Source organism: Anopheles maculipalpis, chromosome 3RL, assembly GCF_943734695.1.
Source record: "Anopheles maculipalpis chromosome 3RL, idAnoMacuDA_375_x, whole genome shotgun sequence".
NCBI classification, from domain to species: domain Eukaryota; kingdom Metazoa; phylum Arthropoda; class Insecta; order Diptera; family Culicidae; genus Anopheles; species Anopheles maculipalpis.
This window is the reverse complement of record NC_064872.1, coordinates 63,865,520-63,886,231: the sequence shown is the minus strand read 5'-3', so window position 1 is coordinate 63,886,231 and position 20,712 is coordinate 63,865,520. Positions and strand designations below refer to the sequence as shown.

The window sequence follows — 20,712 nt, the reverse complement described above, 5'->3', positions numbered from 1 at the left end:
TCACTAGAGTGTGGCACATACAGTAAATATACGGCAGGCAAGCCGTAAGGTGAAATATAGGGTGGAAATCGTTTTGTTTTTCTGTCGCGAAAAATTTATCTTTTCTGCACTGATAATTTTACCGAAGACCAAGGTGTGTACAGCAGGAGACGCGAGGTTTGCCAGTGCGGTCGGTTGTGACAGTTGACAGGCGAGCCGTATTTTTGACAGCTGCTAACTCGAATTCCGAATGCAAACAGCGCGATTTTAAATTAGGGATTTTAAATTTGAAATGAAAGTTCGTTTTTTGCACACACACAACTTTCTTACAAAACTCGTGAATTTCAAAGATATATGAAATATATATCATATTTCATATATATATTTTAAATTGTGTCCTTATTCTTGAAAACTTAAACAGCAATACATCCATGAGTAAGGGCCCGTTCATGTCTAAAAATAAATGCTTTTTTTTACTATCAGTAAATTCCTTACGTCTCGTCATACTTAATAATAAATCAATCAGCAAATCCCTTCCCAAGGAGATCCAAAGCATATATTCGATTGATGGAAACGCTTCATCATGAATGAGCATGAACACATTTATCATACGAATTTTTTTCTTCCAACACACACGATTTACTGTTTTATATTTACACAGATGCGCACTACAAGCTCCACGCGCTTCACAGGGTTACGATCATGATTTTGAACCAGTGTAGTACATACTTTCGGCTGGGTTCGACTCAGACCATGGCTCCCAGCGTAAGCCGTTCTGCTTTCATTAAGTGTACCATTTATTTATTAGTTTTGCTAGCTTTAGTGATCTTTTTGTTCAGAAATACACATTCTTTAAGTTGGTTTACGTGGGTGGATCAGACTGATTCCTCGATCGAATCGCTTACCATTTCGAACGGAACTAAGTATGTGCTTCCCTGCAAGCTCTCCGCACCCGAAGTGATTGATTCGATTGCACGTGCTGTTAGTGATGAGTGTAAAATTAAGCTAGCAAATGCTGCTTGCAAGAATGTGCAGGGAAGGCTTACGCCACGTGCCATCGTGAGCCACTGTCCGCGCGGTGGTTACGTGCCGTACCGATTCGTGGGATGTTTTCGACACCAAAAGATTCAGTTGAACATCACCATTAAGATGATGCCGGAAATTTCTCCGAAAAGTTGCGTGGATTACTGCACGCAACGTAATTTTCGTTACGCGCAGGCTCAAAATGGGTACGTAGCTGTCACATGTGTGAGCCTATTTAAATCAGATGCATATTTCTGTAATACTTCTTTTCAAATATTTTGTGAACCATTGTTCCACCTAGACAATTGTGCTACTGTGAAGATGAGAAACCGAATCCTAAATCTAGGCTTGATGATAGGGTGTGTAATATTCCTTGTCCTGGAAATCCGACGCGATACTGTGGAGGAGAGCACGATGTTTCGGTTTTTGAAACAGGTCTTGCAAGTAGGTATGTCGAAGCTTGTTTCTTGATGGCTGTTCAACAAATGTTCTAATTGCAGAACATCCCGAGCTGCCAATTAAGCTGTATCCCCGTCCGCAGGACAAAAAGGTCCGAGTAGCGTTTCTTCTAATGTTTCACAAAAGAAATCTCAGACAAATACATCGTTTCCTTCGCGCTATTTATGACAAAAACCATTACTACTACATACACATCGATCCCGTGAGTAATGAGTAGATCGGCTCACAATTTCCGTATTTTGCTAAAAGTTTACAACTTTCTTCCATTGCAGAAACAACACTATCTGTACCACGAGCTACTGAAGCTGGAGAAGCATTTCCCCAACATTCATGTAACTCGCCAGCGGCACACCGTCGTGTGGGGATGCTTTACACAGCTGCAAGCCATGCTAGCATCGTTGAAACACATGCTCTCCCTACCCACGTGGGAGCCCGACTACATACTGAACATGAGCGAAAGTGATTTTCCCATCAAAACAGTAGCCAAGTTGACCGAGTTCCTTACCGCTAACAGGGGACGAAATTTTATACAAATGCAAGGTGTAGCCCCGATCGATACTTTTATAAGCGAAACAGGATACGATAAGAACTTCGTCGAGTGCGACAACCGGATGCGGCTCATCGGTGATCGGGAGCTACCGGCTGGCGTTACGATGAACGGTGCCAGTGATTGGTTTTGTTTGACGCGTGAATTTGTGCAGTACGTGCTGGACGAACGGAACGATTTGGTGGCCGATTTTATGACTCTTATGGAACATACGATCTTTGGTACGGAAAATCTGTTCCCCCAAGTGTTGCTAAATTCACACTTTTGTCAAACGCACTACAATAGCGGTTTGCGGCTAGTGAGTTGGTCGCCTGGGAATGGTTGTGCGAAGGATCGATCGATCGAGTGGTTGGGTTGCAGTCCGCTTACGATACGCCGTGAAAATTGGCCACAAATTCAGCAATCCATCTCCGAGACGGTCTACGCCGTGCGCAAATTTAATCCCATCTTTGATCAAACGATCATACTGATGGTGGAAGAGTACGCCTTTGGAAAGTATCCATCGAATGTGCCGAACTTGAACGCTTACTGGCAAAACGTGTACCATCACGAAGATGAGAAGCATGATTCGAGAATGGGTGCCGTACTAAATGTTGCGCACGTGCTGCTGTATATGAATGCCCGGGCCAACGGGTACGCGGGATACGAGGTGCTGAAAATATTGGAAATAACTCACTACTTTAATCGGGATGCATTCGAAGGGTTTCTTATTCGTCACACAGCACTAATTGACGGTCATCGGTTAGAGTTGGAGGTGCTTGTTAAGCCTAAAAACAAAATCTCTCTCAACCGAAAACAAGAGATTCTCTCGCTCGAAACACAAACCAAACCCCAACGGTGGTTAAACGTAAAGTTGGAAGTAACGAATGTGATTGATGTGGTCGAAAGTTTCCCTATTGATTTCGATCGCGTACTATCGGCTGGCAAGCGACCTACACTAGTTTTTCACCTACCACCTGCCAAAAATGTATTGGCAAAGCAAAACATTAACCACACCGTAACCGTGGATTGGATCGATCCGCACAAACGATCGGTAGTGGTAGAACCGTACACGATTGTCGAGGGTGAAGAAAACGCGAATCATTATGCACTGCGAAACACCGCACTGCAAATTCCACTCGCGGAAGGCATTTGGAGTGCAAAGGTGGCATTAAATGGAAGCTATGTGGGAATGGTTGACTTTTTGGTAGTATCAAACGAACCCATCGAACTGCCTCGGTTTACTACACCAACGGACCAATGCACCCGGCCACGTGGTTTCTTGGAAACGCTTAAAAACGTATCGTGCACCATCGAAAGCGGTGAAAGCGTACTGCAGAAACATGCACGCTTTAGTACGATTGTTCAGACGATGTTTCAGCTTGAGAATACGTGCCTCGCAGAAGGTGGAATAGCAACGGAACATTTTAATTTGAAATCACCGTTGATTCGCTGTTCTGATGTACTGTGGAGTACGCTTTCGCCAGATCCAAAAAGCGATATTAATTATCGTTTAAAAAAGCGTACTTAGAGTTTAGTAGTGTGCTCGGTAGTAACTGCTGGAAAATAAAGCACAAAAACGAACACTGAAATGTCAAGCTGTGTTTTTCGGTTCGAGCTGTCAAAATGCTACAAAACGAAGCAGCCCGGACAGACAAATTTTGTCAACAAAACCCCATGCTGTCAAAACAAGCCCACCTCTGCTGGTTCTTCTTCCTGCGCTGCTAGTGCTTCTCATCATCGCGCGGTTCTGCTTTGCCCTTGTGTTTCTTGTGTGCATTTCTGGCGGTTCTCCAATCTGGAGCAAGTTGACGGCGACGACGGTTCTTAATTAGATGTAATTTGATTCTCCGACCATCGCTGGGATCCACGTAATCGCACGTACGTCTTTGCGTATACGTGTGTGCCGTTTGCCTGTGCACGCGTCACCATTTCTAGCAAAGGTTTGATACTGTTACCGTTTTCTAGTGCAGCATTTATTCCTTTTTCTACTCCTCTGCAGTGTAACTCCCACAACAGTGAACGGGGATGATCATGTGCAATATCGGAAAGTAGATGAATTCGTTCGAATTTTGTCTCGTTACCGCCGTTCGGTAGCATTCTTCCCATCGTCCACACGAGGTGCTCCAATGCACGGTGCACGGCTCAAATATCCACACGTTGGTGCCGTTGCGTTATTTTTGTTCACGGCTCCGTAGCGTTTCCGGTGCGATGCGAAAGTTCCCGCTGCGCCTACTGTGGCGCTACAAGGTGTTTGTGCTGATTGGGTTTATGCTTTTGGCCGCCCAGATATTTCTCGCCTACAAACTGCTCTGCATGCCACTGTCCGGCAACGAAAGCACGGAGGAACGAGATCTTAGCCGACGGCTTTACGAAAAGTATGTGAAAAAAGCAGCACCCGACACGCCGGATGGAGGAGCGCACGGTACGAATTTATCCGCAGGCGGTGAGAAAGTAGCGGCCGACGCGGCGGGACGTGTTAAGGAAGGCCAAACCAACCAGCAGCAGCACATCCTTCGGCTGGACGAGCTTGATTTTGTGCCACCATGTGAGCTGACGCGAAAGGAAACGGTTTCGGCCATTCACCGTGCCAAAAGTCAATCGTGCAAGGCAAAAATTGTGGAAGTGGCGTGCGAAATTTTAGCCGGCAAGTTTTATCCCCAACGCCTGCCGAACTACTGTCCACGGGGTGATCATTCGCCGAACCGGGCGCTCGGATGCTTTCGGGATGAAAAAAACTTTCGCATCCTGTCGGGATATTATTCCACCTTCAAGACGAACAATTCGCCGGAAAAGTGTATCCGGCTGTGCTTGCAGTCGGGCTATCCGTTTGCCGGCGTTCAGTATGGGTAGGTGGGCCCCCTGTAATTGAGGTTTTTTGTTGGCTCATCTTCTCTTTCTGGTTCCAGCTACGAATGCTTCTGTGGCGACGAGTTGCCAAAAGCTTCGGCAAAGCTACCCGACTCAAGCTGCAACGTTAAATGTCCGGGCGACCCGAAACAAGCGTGTGGTGGCTATTTTACGATAAACGTTTACGAAACCGGAATACGGAGTAAGTACGTTTGAGAGTTTCTGAGCGCGGATTTCACACTTTTTTACTCTTCTTCGATGCGGATTTTGCGAAAAAGAAAAAAATAAACATCTTAAATCGTCATTACGTTTCCCTCAATTTCTCAAACCCTCAATGCAATTTGACTAACATTTTGATGTTATTTTAGAATTTGCTGCTCAAAGCACCGAAGCGATACCGAAGCATGTGGACGAAACGGTACGAGTTGCGTTTCTGCTGACGCTAAACGGTCGTGCTGTGCGTCAGGTACATCGACTGCTAAAGGCACTGTACAGTCCACGGCACTACTACTACATACATATCGATGCGGTAAGAAAAAAAGGAATGTAATGCAAAAACCTAACACTAATTATTGGGTTTCCTTCTCACAATCATGTACAGCGCCAAGAATATCTTTACCGCGAATTGCTCAAGCTTGAATCCAAGTTCTCAAACATCCGGCTAGCCCGCAAACGGTTCTCCTCGATTTGGGGTGGTGCATCGCTGCTCCAAATGCTTCTCTCCTCGATGGAGCACCTACTGTACGAAACCGACTGGCGGTGGGACTTTGTGCTTAATCTAAGCGAAAGTGATTTCCCGCTCAAAACGGTCGATCAGCTGGTAACGTTCCTGACGGCCAATCGGGGACAAAACTTCGTACGCAACCATGGCCGTGAGGTGCAACGATTCATACAGAAGCAAGGCCTGGACATGACGTTCGTTGAGTGTGATAATCGTATGTGGCGTATCGGCGATCGTACACTCCCGGCCGGCATTACCATCGATGGTGGTAGCGATTGGGTGTGCTTATCGCGCGATTTTGCCCGGTACGTTACGGGCGATGGTAGTGGACAGCAGGACGAGCTAATACGCGGACTGCTCCGGGTGTTCCAGTACACAATCCTACCGGCGGAATCGTTTTTCCACACGGCGCTTCGAAATTCCCGCTTCTGCCATACCTACACAAACAACAATCTGCACATGACGAACTGGAAACGGCAGTTGGGCTGTAAGTGCCAGTATCGGCACATTGTCGACTGGTGTGGCTGCAGTCCGAACAATTTCCGCACGGAAGATTGGGACCGGTTACAGGCGAGCCAGCACAAGAAACTGTTCTTTGCCCGCAAGTTCGAAGCGATGGTAAATCAGGCGATCGTACTGCAGCTGGAAGAATGGATCTTTGGCCCGTATCCAGCCGACTATCCGAATCTCCACTCGTACTGGCAGAATGTTTACCATCACGAGGATACCGTCCTGTCGGTGGATGGTGCGCTGCTGAACGTGGTGCACAGTTTGCTCCGTACGAACGGACACATCAACACGGTTCAGTTGTATGAGCCGGGTTTGGTGCGCGAAATTACCCACTATCTCGAGCGGGACACGTACCGCGGATTTCTGGTGCGGCATGAAGCAACGATCCGGCAAACGGGCGTACGGATGGAGCTGGAAACGTGGATATCGCCGGTCGTAATGGCAAAAGTTACCCGTAGCACACCGCTCGCCCGGCGCATTATCCATCTCGAGGTTAGTACGGATTATGACGAGAAAGAACAGTTGTCCCGCAACTTTCCACGCATCATCGGAACGAATGCGGAACCGGCACTAATCTTCCGGCTAGCTGCGTACCCGCTCGAATCGGACCGTGTAAAGGGTGCAAATGCGACCAACTACTCGCTAACCGTCGAATGGATCGATCCGATCGGGACGATCGTTGCTTCTAGTCACTTTACGATCGAGGACAGCCCGAATGGGCCACCGCATAGTTTTAACCACTTTCTCAAAGGAAGCAAACTAAAGCTACCCCTTGCGGAAGGTATTTGGGGTGCGAGGTTACTGCAGGGGAAAGCATTGCTCGGTGCAACGCGTTTTCTTGCCATTGCATCCACCTTCCGTGAGGCTAACGAGCCACTGAGGCAAGATGGTGGTGATGGTCAGGAGCAACACACACACCGACAGGTGATACCGGTATTGGGGCGTGGATCGGTGGGGAATATGGCCACCAGCAAAGTACGCGCAAAGGAGGAGCGTACAAGGAATCCGGTAGGACATCAGTCCGGTGATCGGCATACGGATACGGATCCGGATCCGGATCATCATCCACTGCAGCAGCTCGATAAAGTTGTCGGGCAGTTTTTTACCATCCGGGAAACTTGTGCGGTAGGGGTGATGATGGGTGGTGCGGGGCAACGGTTTGCCGATTGTAAAACAACCAGCTGGAGCAGCTTGGCTATCGATCCAAAGAGTGATATCTACGTCGAATCGGTGACGACGAACTAGCAAGAAGGTCATATATTATGTTAAGCTCGGATAAAGAGTGCCATTGTTTTCTTGTTTTGTTTTGTGTTGAATGTTGTTAACCTTTTATCCTAATTCCTCCCACGTCCCAAATGCTCTAAACGATATCGATCCTTCCAAAAAGAAAAGTTTGTACGTTAAAAAAGAAACCGTTGACGGCCCCCTCATCCGATACTCATGCTTTTCAACCAGTCAATTGCTTTTTAACGGCTACAAGTGTTGCCAGGTGTACCACGTGTTCACAGTCCAAACTGCCAATTGAACGATACGGGGCCGAGGCAGAATAAAAGGCAGCTTGCTTGTTTTAGGAGGGTAGGAATTGTTCGGTAAAAGTTCGGCATCTCGTAGTTAGTAATTTTAGCCTGTGAAATTTCAATCGTCGCTGTTTAAAAAAATGAGCCCCCACGCTGCTCGATACAATGCAAAATCAAATTATTATCCGGTACAGAAAACTACGTGTGAAATAAAGAATCGATTTACGAACCAATATTTCCGTCGCAACGAGTTGTGTATTTTTCGTGTGTGTTTCGTCGTGTACACTCATATCAACAAATCATCGTCCGGGTCCTCTTCGTCCAGGTCATCTTCCGCATCGGGATGATAAAGAATTTTGCCTCCTTCCGGAAGCGTTTTGAAGCTGGAAATGGGAGTAATTCAATAATTGATTCGACGTTTCGGTTAGGGGAGGAAGAAACAGTTTAAGATCATGTATCATGCTGCTATCAACGATAGCGTGAAATGTGTGATTGCGAAAAAGATGAGCGTAGAAAATTAAACTTTGATTTGAATGAAGGGCAGAAAACTTACAATTCAAATGGTAACGTTAGAGCGTTCTTGGCAGCCATTTCTTCATCCTTGAGATCGATTTTGAATGTACCCAAAGCGGCCGGATTTGGTGCCGGTGGTTCGTCTGCTTCCTTTAACGCTGTGCTCTGTTTAGTTGATGCAGACCGTTTTACCTCAACGACGAAGAACGATTCTTTCATTGGATCAAATTCGTAGTACTTGTTGGTAACGGCCCCAGTGTGTTTCTTCACTAGTAAAGACAAATGTGTCTTTTCCTCGAACGTAATCACACTATCAGCCATATGTTCGATGTAGGGTAAAAGGAACGCTTCCTTTAGCTTTTGCTCCACAATCCACACGAACACGTGCTGAATCTGGGGCGTTTTTCTACACCGTGTGATGTATTTGAAAATTTGTGCTGCTTCGAAGCGTCGTTCTAGATTGGAGATTATCATCAGCTGGAATTTAGCTCTCTCGTTGAGGTGAGCTACGAGTTCGGCTGAACCGGCCGTGTCTCCATACTGTTCCTTTAGCAAGGACGCTATCACCGAGCTAGCGTTTGGCTCGAATCCTACTTTATCTAAAAGGACAACAAATGCACATGTAAATTAAATTAAAAGCACAAAAAATGGAGGTAGCTACCGGTGATGACGATGATCTTTTGTTGTGGCAATGCCCTCGAGCTAAGCAATTCGGCACGATTAAGCAGCTGCTGTGTGGTGTTGTTTCGTCGGGCAAATGTTACTGACATGATGGTTTAACGTAATTTAATCACAATTTACTATCAAAATCTATCACAAAGCCACCCGAAAAGGCACCTGCTAGCAAAAGGAATTCTGGTCCTTTTGTTTTGTTTAGCGACTCGTGGTGTTTGACAGCTGTTTGTATACAAACAAACCAAGTTACAGTTTTTGAAGATAAAGCAAATGCAGCAAATATAACCTTGATTGGAACCCCTTTTCAGATGCAAATGAACGTTTTACGATAAAGAAATCTTATTTCGTTTTCTTTTCCAAGCATGCTGATTTTATCTGCGAACGTGACCAGATAGCAAGCGGTTCAACTCTTCAACCATTCAGTGTACACTCTCTACGATCGATCAGTCGCCAAACATCTGATTTTTGTTATTGTCAATCACAAACACACCACAACGCAATTGTTTGTCGAAGTGTACGGTTTGGTTTGCGGAGCAGCTCTGTGAGAAAATATACAAAAATCTTGTACCAAATTCGTTTGTGGCACGGAATTGCAGCATCCTCATCATGTCACTCCCGCGTAACATCAGCACACTGTTGAAGGTGTCGCGTGCCCGCAGCGTTCCGTGCGCTCTGTACCACCAGAACGTCCTGGAGCACTACGAAAACCCACGGAACGTCGGATCGCTCGATAAGAAGGACAAGAACGTTGGCACAGGGCTGGTCGGTGCTCCCGCCTGCGGTGATGTCATGAAGCTGCAGATTAAGGTGGACGAAAATGGCAAAATCATCGACGCCAAGTTCAAGACGTTCGGATGCGGTTCGGCAATCGCTTCGAGCTCGTTGGCCACCGAGTGGGTAAAGGGAAAAACGCTCGACCAGGCAAGCCAGCTGAAGAATACGGACATCGCCAAGGAGCTATCGTTGCCGCCGGTCAAGCTGCACTGCTCGATGCTGGCGGAAGACGCTATAAAGGCAGCGCTGGAGGATTACAACAAGAAGCAGAAGAAGTAAGCTGGAACCGGAGGAACCGGAGACGGTGGTTGTATGATAAGGAAATGCTATGTATTAGTTTGTATGTTTGGACTTTCTGTATGCTTAGTCAATAAAACTCATATAAAGCTGTTTTGAACAAGTAAGCACAATGGTGTAGTTTTGCCTCATTACGGGTATTGTAGCGGTGTAAACAAATCGGAGTGCCGAACCGGTGTAGTTTTGGTAGTGTTTACGTAACGATAGTTGGGATGATATGCGGTTTTGCGTCGAGATGGAAAGGTTGATGGTTGCGAATTAAATAAAGAATCATGAATAATTGCAAGAAAATAGTAAACTATTTCGTAATATTGGTAAAGAACGAAAGGATCGACCTCTACAGAAGGAACATTGAAACTACAAGTAGAAAAAGTCAGTCTATGAAGAAAAAAAGTGACGAAATTAGTAGTAACTGCCTTTTTTATCTGTAGAACAGTATTTTCCACATAAAACCTCTATTTCTCTGGAACACTGGTGCATGTTCCTGCGCATGCATTCAGCAGGATCTACCGCGGTCCAAGAATGCAATTTTAGTGCAGGGCTGGTTTAAAGTCAGCATTGGGGGAGATCCTTTCTACTCTTTGTAGATGTGGAACGTAGTATTAATGCTAATGAATGAAGAGGAATTGTCTGTTTGTCATTCATCAAGATCTTCTCTCACACGATTCCTTTTTTCGTAAATTAATTTGTAATTTTTTTATTGTTTTCATCCAGCGTGCGCCATCCAAATTCCCAAGGTGACTATATGTCAGATTGCACGTAATCAACTTTGTGTGAACTGCCAAATCAAGCTGAACAGCGGTTTGTTTACGTTTTCCCCACTGCTGGAATGACCCATCGTTCCACGCACAAAAAGTTTATCATAGTGTACTAACAAACATGCAATAATTAAGTACATTTGCTCAAATTTAACCTATATTCTCCAAAGATATGTCATATCAACGATGCTTGTGTAATGAAACTCGTATTTTACCCTGTTAGTGTTAAAGTTATCAACAATTCTCGCACCTGCCACAGACGCACACAATGGTGCAAACCGGTGCAAAGAGTGAAGTAATTTATCTCGGCGACAAGGACCTTAATCGGAACCGGAACAACCGCGATCAGTCACCGGAACGGCAGATTAAGATACTATTCTTCGACCTCACATATTACAATCGGACGACCCAGTTCCTACTATGCTGTGCCGGCGTGTTTGCCCTGTATCTGGTGTACGGGTATATGCAGGAACTAATCTTCACGCTGGATGGATTCCGCCCGTACGGCTGGTACTTAACGTTGGTACAGTTCGCTTACTACACCGTGTTTGGGTACATCGAACGATCGCTGGAACGAACGACCGTTCCGCGGTGCATTCCGATGAAGACGTACGCACTGCTAGCGTTCCTTACGCTCGGTACGATGGGACTGTCCAACTCGAGCGTCGGCTACCTTAACTATCCTACGCAGGTAATCTTCAAGTGCTGCAAGCTGATACCGGTGCTGATCGGAAGCGTCCTGATACAGGGCAAAAAGCACGGTCCGATGGATTTCTTTGCCGCGTTAGCCATGTGCCTTGGGTTGATCCTGTTTACGCTGGCCGACTCGAAGGTGCAGCCAGATTTTAACAGCTTCGGTGTGTTCCTCATCTCGATGGCACTGCTGTGCGATGCGGCGATTGGGAATGTGCAGGAAAAAGCGATGCGCGAACACCGGGCACCGAATAATGAGGTGGTAATCTATTCGTACGGCATTGGATTCGTGTATCTGGCTGTGATTATGCTGCTGTCCGGGCATCTTGTGCAGGGAGTCGTTTTTTGTGCCCAACATCCGATGAAAACGTACGGGTATGCGTTTCTGTTCAGCCTAACGGGTTATCTCGGGATACAGATTGTGCTGACGCTGGTGCGTACTTGTGGAGCACCGCTGGCGGCGACGGTTACGACGGCCCGGAAAGCGGTCACGATTGCATTGTCGTTTGTGTTCTTCAGCAAACCGTTTACCATTCAGTAAGCAATCGAAGAGGAACGTTTATTCTGGAAGAAAATGTCACCCATCAAATGCTCTTTCTTGCTTCATTTAATTCTAGATATCTCTGGTCCGGATTGATCGTCGTATTTGGAATCTATTTGAACGTGTACAGCAAACGTAGCAAGCTTACCTTTGCCGATTTGGGACGGATGGTTAGCACCGTTTACCGAAGGATAGTACGCTTACCAACAAAGGACGGATCCAAAACATCACTGCTGGAAGTGTGATTCTGTTCCGTTACGGAGCAACTACAACATGAAATATTCCAAACCAACGCTATTATATAGGACAAACAAATATATAAAGAAAGTTACATGCACCATGCATTCCCCCCCATCTGCTGTAATTTGAATTCTATTTCGGATTTTCTCATCCACGTGGACGTGTTTTTACTTTGTCTTTAATTTTCATTTTAATTTGCACCTCCTGGTTTCCATTTTCATTGCACCCATCGTGCCACCCCGTGTGCGTGTGCCTGTCTCTGTGTACGAATTTATGTTGGCTGTACGGGGGGAAACAAAACTCACGCCAAACATGTACAATACTGCAAAAATACCCCTTCCGGTTTCTTTGTGTGTGCAAGGGGAAGTTTTCTTGTTATTGATCAAAAAGATAAGGATCATCCGCTTTTCAGTAAAGAATCGGTACAATCAAACCACTAACAGGGTTGCAATTTAAAGACTTCTCCCTTCGATTGGTATATTGGGTCCATTTGTTTTACAAAGATTTTTCGTTTTACTGCTGATGGTGCGGCGGTCAAGGGATTGCCTGGTTTCTGGCCCGTCGCCGCACCCTATCATTTGCATTTCCCGGTACGCTATTTTATGCTGTTGCTGCTGAGCATGGAACATGGCGGAAATAGTGTGATAATGTATAAGATTGACTGTAAAGTTTTGTGTGTGTGTGTAGCATGTGCTTCGAGGGTGGTTCATTTAATGGATGATTTTATAGTATCTTTTCTTTTCCTTTCATGCACATTTTCTTGCTTCATTTGTTTGTATAAAATACTTCTTTTGTTGTACACACCTTACCCCGAAATAAAGCTCCCCCCCCCCCCCCCCCCTTCGGGTTTCGCGGGTTTTCGTTTAATAATTTATTTTAGTAAAAAACCGTCTTTCACCGACGTTCTTGCTGTTTCTTTTCTTTTTGTTTCTATTATTGTTAATATATGCTACAAGTTTTGTTATTTGTTTAGGTTTCGATTCGATTTCCACCTTCTTTTTTCGCTTATTGATTTGGTATTTAGTTTTGTAGTTTGATAACACAAAAAAACACGGCATTTTTTGTTTTGTTTCACCCTCTACGAAAAACGGAACCAAATGCACACGCGCCTTTGCTTGTAAAACGTCCACTTTAGTAGTAGTAATAGAGTAGTAGCAGTAAGTGTACTAAATGTCGTTTTGTTTCATATTTTCTCCTTCTTTTTTTTTTTGTTAGCCGTTGTGTGAAAATGAGACGTAAAAGTAGCTAAATATGTGTTCGTGTTTGGGAGAGTGGTTTGTTGGTAATGTAAGGGTAATGGTTTACTTTTAAATCCTTTAAATACTATTCCCGTTCCTTCCGGTCGTGTAAAGAGTGCATTGTGGTTTGTTAGTTTAGCTTGGCTGGTTTATTTGTGATTGGAAACGTTTCATTATGAAATACCATTATTGTTTCTAAAAAAACCGGTGAATGTTGGTCGGAATAGTTTGTTTCTTTGTGTTTATCTAGATTATATGTAGGATGTGCAGTTTTGGCGCGTGTGTGTGTTTATGTATGGAAGTTTTTTTTTTTGTTGTTTTATAGTATATTACAGACAGGTTAAGCTTCCGAGAAAAATAAAAATGTAATAAATTTCCTTGCGACCTGTGTTAATGTATGTTAGGTCTGTTAGTTGCTTGCACAGAAAGCAGAAGTTCTTCTATTAACCATTTCTTTTCGTTAAAAACCACCAGCACACTTGGTTTGCCTCAACAACACCTCCAAACACACTCATTTTCTCAATAAAATGCTTCATTTATGTGGATAAAAATTTTCCGATCAACGTACTTTCGGCACTCCTTACGTGGGAGCGAAACATATACACAAAAAAACAGTGAAAAATCGGTCAAAATCGGACACGCTTCCCCTGTAGGCAACACGAATTCGTGCAAGCAAAAAGGATAAAGCACACACGCGCACACAAATGCACAAGGGGAGGAGGTACTTCTCTTGGTTTGTGTCCGCTTTCCCTGCAAAAAAAAAAAAGTCATCAGACAATTTTTTCCTGATCGATTTTTTTTTCGCGCGCTCTCAAGGCTTCTGGAGTAAAATGAGCGTGGATGATCGATGTTCGATTGGCGTTTTTGTATGTTGTGTATTTGTATTTTGTTTTATTTTCGTTTTGCACCCATTTGCACCTCCGCTGCCCATCCGTCTTCTACACAAAATCCGGTACGATGCCTTCGACTTGTTCGATACTTTATATTACGAACCTTCTTCTTCGTTCTTTCACGTTTTCCGATCCCAATTTTTACTTATATGCTCGTTTATATCTAATTTAATTTAGAGTTTACTTTATGCTTTACTTACGCGTGTACCATATGTTTTAATGTCTCTCGCTGTTCCTCGCTTTCTTTCGCGCTCCTTGCGTCGTATATGTGGAAGTGTTTCTTGCCTTTCCTATTCTGTTCTGGTATTTAATAGTAGAAGAAATCCTTGTAGGTGCGTGTTGGGTTTCAACGATGTACGAGTTTGGTTCGGTAAAGGTTTTCTTGCACTCGAAATTTCTCTGCTCAGTTTTTCTGATAAAATTTGTCAATCCCGTTAAAGAGACTGACCCACTTGTTGTATGTTGGTGTGTTGCTGTTTTGTGTGTTTTTGTGGATGGGTCATGATCGAAACCTGTCGAAATGCACATGTTTATTATTGTTTCCGGTTCGGTTTAATGCGTGGTTTGTATATTTACTTCGAGGAAATAACTACTACCATCCTCGCGATCTCTCTACTGTTTCGATCGACACCTGTTTGCTGCGCTTTTCTTCTAATTAATGCACACTTCTACTTACAAAAGAAGGGGGGAAAAACCCATACATATATAAGAGAAAAAAAATCTAATCCACTGTCCAGGAAGTAGATGGGCTGAGGAATTTGTGAATAGTAGTTACACCTATGGTGGCACACCCAGGATTGTGCGACACACCTTTCTTTTCCACCCCGACTTGTTTTTTCTATGGCAGTTTGAAGACACATTTGATTCAAAAACGATTGTGCGCCACATCCTCGTTAAAAAAAAAAAAGGTTCATCCACCACTTACACCCCCCAACGCACCAATCTGCTTCTACTTTTTCTTTAAGTTAAAAAAATGATTGTATAGTTTAGAAAAAAGAGGAAATATTAAGAACAAGGACAGTTGGCATGTACACTTCACACCGCCAGGGACTAGAGATTTGCCTTCGTTTCGTTATAGCTTCGTGTGAAGCAAAAGGTTTGATGCAGTACTACACGCACAAGAACTCGAAAACAAGGGCATGTGGAAATGTCTTTTTCTTTGTGCAATTTGTTAGGTTAATTTTCTCGTTTTCCCTACTAGTTCTTGTATGTCCTTCGACTCCTTCTTCCTAAATAACGAATTCTTAAACCGAAAAGCTACAACACACACACACAAACACACACACATATCCACGTTTGTTCCTTTAGCGTGAACACTCGCATACCACCTGTTCCTATCTTGAAGATTATCCATTGTTTTATGTTCTAAGCATGGTTTTCGTTTTTATTTTTACTTCTACTACGCAACAGATTGCTTCTTGGCCATTTTTGTTCTCTTTTTCGAACCAAACGATTTTGTGGTTGTTTCTATTATCTTTCGCAAAGAGTTCGCGATTACACATAGCTATTAGGACAGGGTTGACGGAAGATGAAAGACAAACGAAGAGAGACAGAACAGTAAACTATTCAATATTACTTTACACAAAGAAAAAAAACTGCGCAACTACTACTACCGCGTACAGGTAAAGCTACTAGCTTTACCGCAAAAAGGACGAGAGCGATCGATCGAGTGTGATCGCGTCATTCTGTTTTACAAGTCCAGATTTTGTTGTTGTTGTTGCTGCTGTTTGTTTTAAATAAATCTCAAAACCTACGCTTACACAAATTTTAGAATTAGAAGAATAACATTTGAACTTTGGTTTTTTTCCTTTTTCTTTCCTACTTTCCTTAATCGTTTTCCGTCTATTTCTCTCCCCCCCCCCCCCCCTAACTGACTTTTGACGTTTTCATAATCTCATCTTCTTCCGCACAGTTCCACACAACACACAGTCACATATGTATATAATATGTATATGGTTGGACGGGCAGAGAGAAAGAGAGAGAGATAGATACAGGTGCAGCAAAAGGGGAGTGTAGAAATGGGGAGCAGAAGAAACCGTGGGGAAAAGGGGGTGGGGGGGGGAGGGGACCACCAAAGTTACGGCTGATTCTCCCGCTCACAAAAGCGATTTCACGACACTAGTTAACTTCTAACCGATCTCCAGTTACTATTATAAGGTTTCGGGTTCCATAAAATGGAACTGTTGCATCACTTGGGGGATTTTTTGCCAATATTTCAACAGTTGTGTTACAATATTTAGCCGAACTGTATGCTACATTCCCTTATATGATTGCAAAGTTCCAGTGTCATTTTGAAAAATTCTCGCAAGTGGTTCCACAATTCTGTTATGTGGTTTTATTCGTGTTTTTTTTTTACTTTGTGTGTTCCCTTCTTCTGGCACACATTAGAGCGTGGAGAAGAAAAAGGGCTGTCCCGAATTTACTTTAATTACTACTACACTGTGTATGTGTTTGTTTCCACCTTTCTGTTCTTAAGCATACACGTTTAAAACTAATAACGTTCAGGAAAAGCCTGGTGAACCCACGATGTACGCCCGTGATTCCGCTCGTTATATGCAACCGCACACACGCACACCAGTTTTGTGTCCTATCGATCATGTCTACTTTTTTCCTGTCATTTTGCGGAAAGTTAAAATAAGTCTCGTATGTCTATTTCATCCCTTATGCCGCTAGCAAACTGTACGTGATTGTTTTCTTGTGTGTATCTGTTTTTGAGGACCATCACATACAACCGATCTTCTCTCTGTGCCATAAAATACCTTATATTATGTACTACAACATTTGTCATACCTAAGGGACACTCGGTAAATGCGCAGACTTGCTCGTGAGTAAGGAGGCACAGTGTGCCTATTGCACAAGCTCATCACCATCCAACAAGGATGAAGTACAGTTTTTTTAATGTTTGAATTGGCAACTGGAGCTGAACAATTTTCGCAGCTACGCTTATGCTTCGTTATTCACTAGTGGAAAAGAGGATTAAACGTTTAGTTAAGAAAAAAACTTATACTTGCAGCATCTAACTAATTAGATGAAATTGTGCGCGTCTTCCATTTTTTAGTACGGATCCCTTCTTCTTCTTCGTCTTCTTCTATTCCATTCCACCTACTCCGCTAGGAAACTCCTGCTAGCAAGATACCGAATGATCAAAACAAACAAAACTGCTGAAGCCGGAACTGGTGTGTGCGTGTGCGTGTTGGCGAACGAAGAGACCAGCAAAATGGTACTACTTAATGTGTTTCTGATGTCGCACAACATTCTGCTGTCGCATGATGCGCGTGCTTATGATTCCCTAAACCCCTAAACACACACGATCTCACGCTTAATCCTGCACCTCTCGGTACGGCACCTCCGAGGTGATGGTAAAGTTTTGGAAATAGTGGTTCAAAAACTCGAACGTGGGCCGCTTGTCCGGTATCGCGTCCCAGCACTTCAGCATCAAGCTGTAGATGTCGTCCGGTAGATGGTGCGCGGTCGGTTTAGGCATCCGGTAGCCGCGCTCGATCTGCTCGATCACCTCGCGACTGTGCATGCCCGGGTACGGCACCTGCCCGTACGTGAACAGCTCCATCAGCAGTATACCGTACGACCAGACGTCCGACTTGATCGAGAACTTGCCGTACACGATCGCTTCCGGTGCGGTCCACTTGACCGGGAACCGGGAACCCTGCTTCGGACAGTACTCATCGTCCGCTATCACGCGCGCCAGCCCGAAATCACAGATCTTTGCCACGTTGTTCTCGCCGATCAGCACATTCCGGGCGGCAAGATCGCGATGGATCAGCTGCTTCAGCTCGAGATACTCCATGCCGGAGGCGACCTGTGCCGCTATGTAGATCAGATCCTCAAACTGTAGGAACTGCCCATCGCCGGTGCGGAGAAAGTCGAGCAAGCTGCCCTTGGACATGTACTCCTGCACGATGTAGATCGGTTCCTCCTTGGAGCAAACCGCATACAGTGCCACCAGTCGACTGTGGCGGAACTTTTTCATAATGGCCGCTTCCTGGAGGAACGCTTGCGTTGACATGGTACCTTCGCGGAGCGTTTTTACCGCCACCTCGATATTGTTTCGCCATTTGCCGTAGTACACTTCGCCGAAGTTACCGTGGCCGAGCTTGCGGATGAGCTGAATCTCGTTGCGATTGATTTCCCATTTGTCGCGCAGTTCTGGACCAAGGTCCCACACCTGTGGTTGCGGCTTTGGACAGGGACTAGACAGTACGTGACACAGTCCGAGGGCATTCTCTGTAAAAAGAAAGTAAAATCGAAAGCTTGAGTAAGAGTTTCAACATGGTGGGAAGACTTCGCTGAGAGACTCACTTGAATATGCCATCACCAGTGCCGGGAGCGATGGGAACGTTTGATTCGTTGCAATATAGTAGCCTCCATTGTCCAGTGGTTTGATCTTGTAGTGTTTTACGTGATAGCCTCGACTTTCCTCCCAATCTTTCACCGACAGCGAGAACCCGTTCGGATTGTGCTCGGACGGTCGCACCAAGAAGGTACCGCGTGGGTTCTCGTTTGCCAGCAGCAATTTGTCCGCCTCTTTCCGTGAAACATTCTCAAAGAACCAGCTAAAATGGGAAGAGTTTTCATTAGTTCATACAATTTTTTGCGGAAATACTACACCGACGAGAGGCGCATACTCTTCACTGTTGACACTGCGATCTTCGGCAACAAAGTTCCACGGAATGAGACCTTCCTGGCGGGTTTTTAGATGTACAACACGCCACCAGTCCGATTCCGTATCGTCGAGGACCTCCATCCGGTCCCCTTTGACGAAGCTGACGTCCGTTTCTTCGCGTGCATTGTAGTTGTAAAGCGCTACCACTATCCTTCTCGTGTTATGGCCAGGTAGAACTAGATGGAAATAAACAAAGCATATAAGAAGGTATCTCTCGGGTTTATTTATATTTTCCAACTATTTGTTCAACTCCAGCACGCAATATTTTGTTGACAAAAACACACATTGTACGCATGTTATTTTGCTCTGCCACTACTAATGAGCTTCCATTATGGGATGGTGTGCTAACAATAATATCGCATCCAGCCATAGCCAGCATCTCCTTTAGTTGACCCCTGGGAGGGTGGTGTATCAAGAACATAAGTGAGTGATAAGCGTGTGCTTGTACTGATCCGAAACCGCTAGCTACCCGCGATTCGGTTCGTAAACACAGCTGATGTAATCAACGGCATAACAATCCATAATAGCTCGCACGGCTTGCTACTTGATGGCAAGAAGTTATAGACAGGTCCGTAAGACCTCGCAATAGATAAGAATCGTTCGGCTTTGATGCACAAACGGGCTACGCATTTGTAGGAAAAGGAGGAAGACGGGTCAGACATTTAACGCTCTGGAAATTCCACTTCAAAACAGTGAAACAAAGCATGGAACAAGGCTTACACTAGTCTAAAGCCATGCGAAGTAATTGAAAGATGGAAGATAGTCAACCTAAGTTATCAGTCAAGCGCGACACTTTTTTCTTCAATAAAAGAAATCAAATTCAGGAAGCTCATTAGGAGTGCTAATAAGTATGGATCAGAGATCCAATATTACAAAAAAATAAATGATTAAAAATATTGCAAAACATTCAATATTTTGATTCGTCGCTCGAAAGTCTTGAAGTGGCAATAAGAAACGTTTCGACTACCAAACCTAAAATACTTACGCGGTGTCGTTCGTGGCCGGATGATGTCTACGCCACCCTTCGGGTGTTTTATAAGCTGTCCCCGGTTCGGATCGGGCGTGTACCGGGAATCGATCGAACCGCCATTGTTGTGTTTCGGTCCGGAGAGGTTTGAGTTGAAGCTGCTATCACCCTTCTTGTAGCCGCCGGGATAGGTAAGCGCTAGTTCCTGATCCTGCCGTTTGCTGCAACATTTATTGCCCATCGTGGCGCGTTCGAGGTTGCACGGAACGGGCAAACAATTCTAGCGATACACACGCAACTGCCCCGCTACTTCTCGTCCTTATCGGATAAACCTTCGCACACCGCACGAGGTACGCAAAGATACCAGATATTCCAGCTCTTTGCTCTATCAGCTATCGACTATTCTTGCCGCTGCTGCTGCTTTGGATGATGCTACTGGTGTTGCTGGATTTCACGTCCGGCTATCGGACCGTAACCACGGGTAGCCCGGTATTGGTGAGAATGTTGCTATGCACAATGGCGACGGACAGGATGAGGATGGCGTGTAGGGTAGCGAGCTGACCGAAAATGACGATGACAACAACCGTGGACGTGTGATGCTCGTTGAAGGAATCCTCATTTGGGGAGATAGGCAAACCAGTCGCACTGCGTTAGGAGGTCACTTGAAAATGGAGCTCTTTTCCACTGTGCCGGAGAGCTAATGAATGGATACTAATTGCTTCAAGGCTGCGTACTGAGACGGTGACAACTACTGCTCGGGTGTCTCCTCACAAACTAATAGCCTCGCCGCTTCCTCACATGGTACAACGGTGTAGCATCCTTTTTGTTTGTATATTCCGCTTTCAGTTCCTGGACGAGAT

At 44.9% G+C, this 20,712-nt stretch overlaps 7 protein-coding genes across 9 annotated transcripts in view; 5 read left to right on the top strand and 2 right to left on the bottom strand.

Annotated features, from left to right (window-relative positions):
• LOC126562844 (elongator complex protein 5) overlaps positions 1-8,868 on the bottom strand; it is a 561,590-nt gene extending 552,722 nt beyond the window's left edge. For 2 of the 3 annotated variants that reach the window (XM_050219435.1, XM_050219434.1), the window contains exons 1-3: positions 8,760-8,868; positions 8,139-8,697; positions 7,870-7,968 (exon numbers count right to left, since the gene is read on the bottom strand). In XM_050219435.1, coding sequence (XP_050075392.1) covers positions 7,872-7,968; positions 8,139-8,697; positions 8,760-8,868 — 765 coding nt within the window. In that variant the 3' untranslated portion in view covers positions 7,870-7,871. Of the gene's footprint in view, positions 1-7,863; positions 7,969-8,138; positions 8,698-8,759 lie in introns of those variants that run through there. The other variant, XM_050219436.1, reaches the window with a different exon arrangement.
• The window catches only part of LOC126562623 (uncharacterized), a 228,752-nt gene that overhangs the window by 105,925 nt on the left and 102,115 nt on the right, over positions 1-20,712 (top strand). The gene's annotated exons all lie outside the window — the stretch shown is intronic.
• On the top strand, positions 733-3,518 carry LOC126560881 (xylosyltransferase oxt-like). The gene is made up of 4 exons (XM_050216831.1): positions 733-1,208; positions 1,304-1,446; positions 1,503-1,663; positions 1,734-3,518. Exons 1-4 carry the CDS (start codon positions 733-735, stop codon positions 3,516-3,518), a joined length of 2,565 nt encoding a protein of 854 aa, XP_050072788.1.
• Positions 4,199-7,313, top strand: LOC126561560 (xylosyltransferase oxt-like). The gene is made up of 4 exons (XM_050217782.1): positions 4,199-4,836; positions 4,897-5,039; positions 5,206-5,366; positions 5,439-7,313. The coding sequence occupies exons 1-4, from the start codon at positions 4,199-4,201 to the stop codon at positions 7,311-7,313; spliced, it is 2,817 nt and encodes a 938-aa protein (XP_050073739.1).
• LOC126563223 (iron-sulfur cluster assembly scaffold protein IscU) lies at positions 9,314-9,939 on the top strand. The gene has a single exon (XM_050219852.1). The coding sequence runs from the start codon at positions 9,380-9,382 to the stop codon at positions 9,824-9,826; it is 447 nt and encodes a 148-aa protein (XP_050075809.1). The 5' UTR covers positions 9,314-9,379; the 3' UTR covers positions 9,827-9,939.
• On the top strand, positions 10,871-12,085 carry LOC126560880 (adenosine 3'-phospho 5'-phosphosulfate transporter 2). Its single transcript, XM_050216830.1, has 2 exons — positions 10,871-11,832; positions 11,913-12,085. The coding sequence occupies exons 1-2, from the start codon at positions 10,871-10,873 to the stop codon at positions 12,079-12,081; spliced, it is 1,131 nt and encodes a 376-aa protein (XP_050072787.1). The 3' UTR covers positions 12,082-12,085.
• LOC126562001 (tyrosine-protein kinase Src64B) lies at positions 17,475-20,115 on the bottom strand. The gene is made up of 4 exons (XM_050218409.1): positions 19,871-20,115; positions 18,848-19,061; positions 18,522-18,775; positions 17,475-18,446 (listed from the first exon to the last, which is right to left on the bottom strand). The coding sequence occupies exons 1-4, from the start codon at positions 20,091-20,093 to the stop codon at positions 17,524-17,526; spliced, it is 1,614 nt and encodes a 537-aa protein (XP_050074366.1). The 5' UTR covers positions 20,094-20,115; the 3' UTR covers positions 17,475-17,523.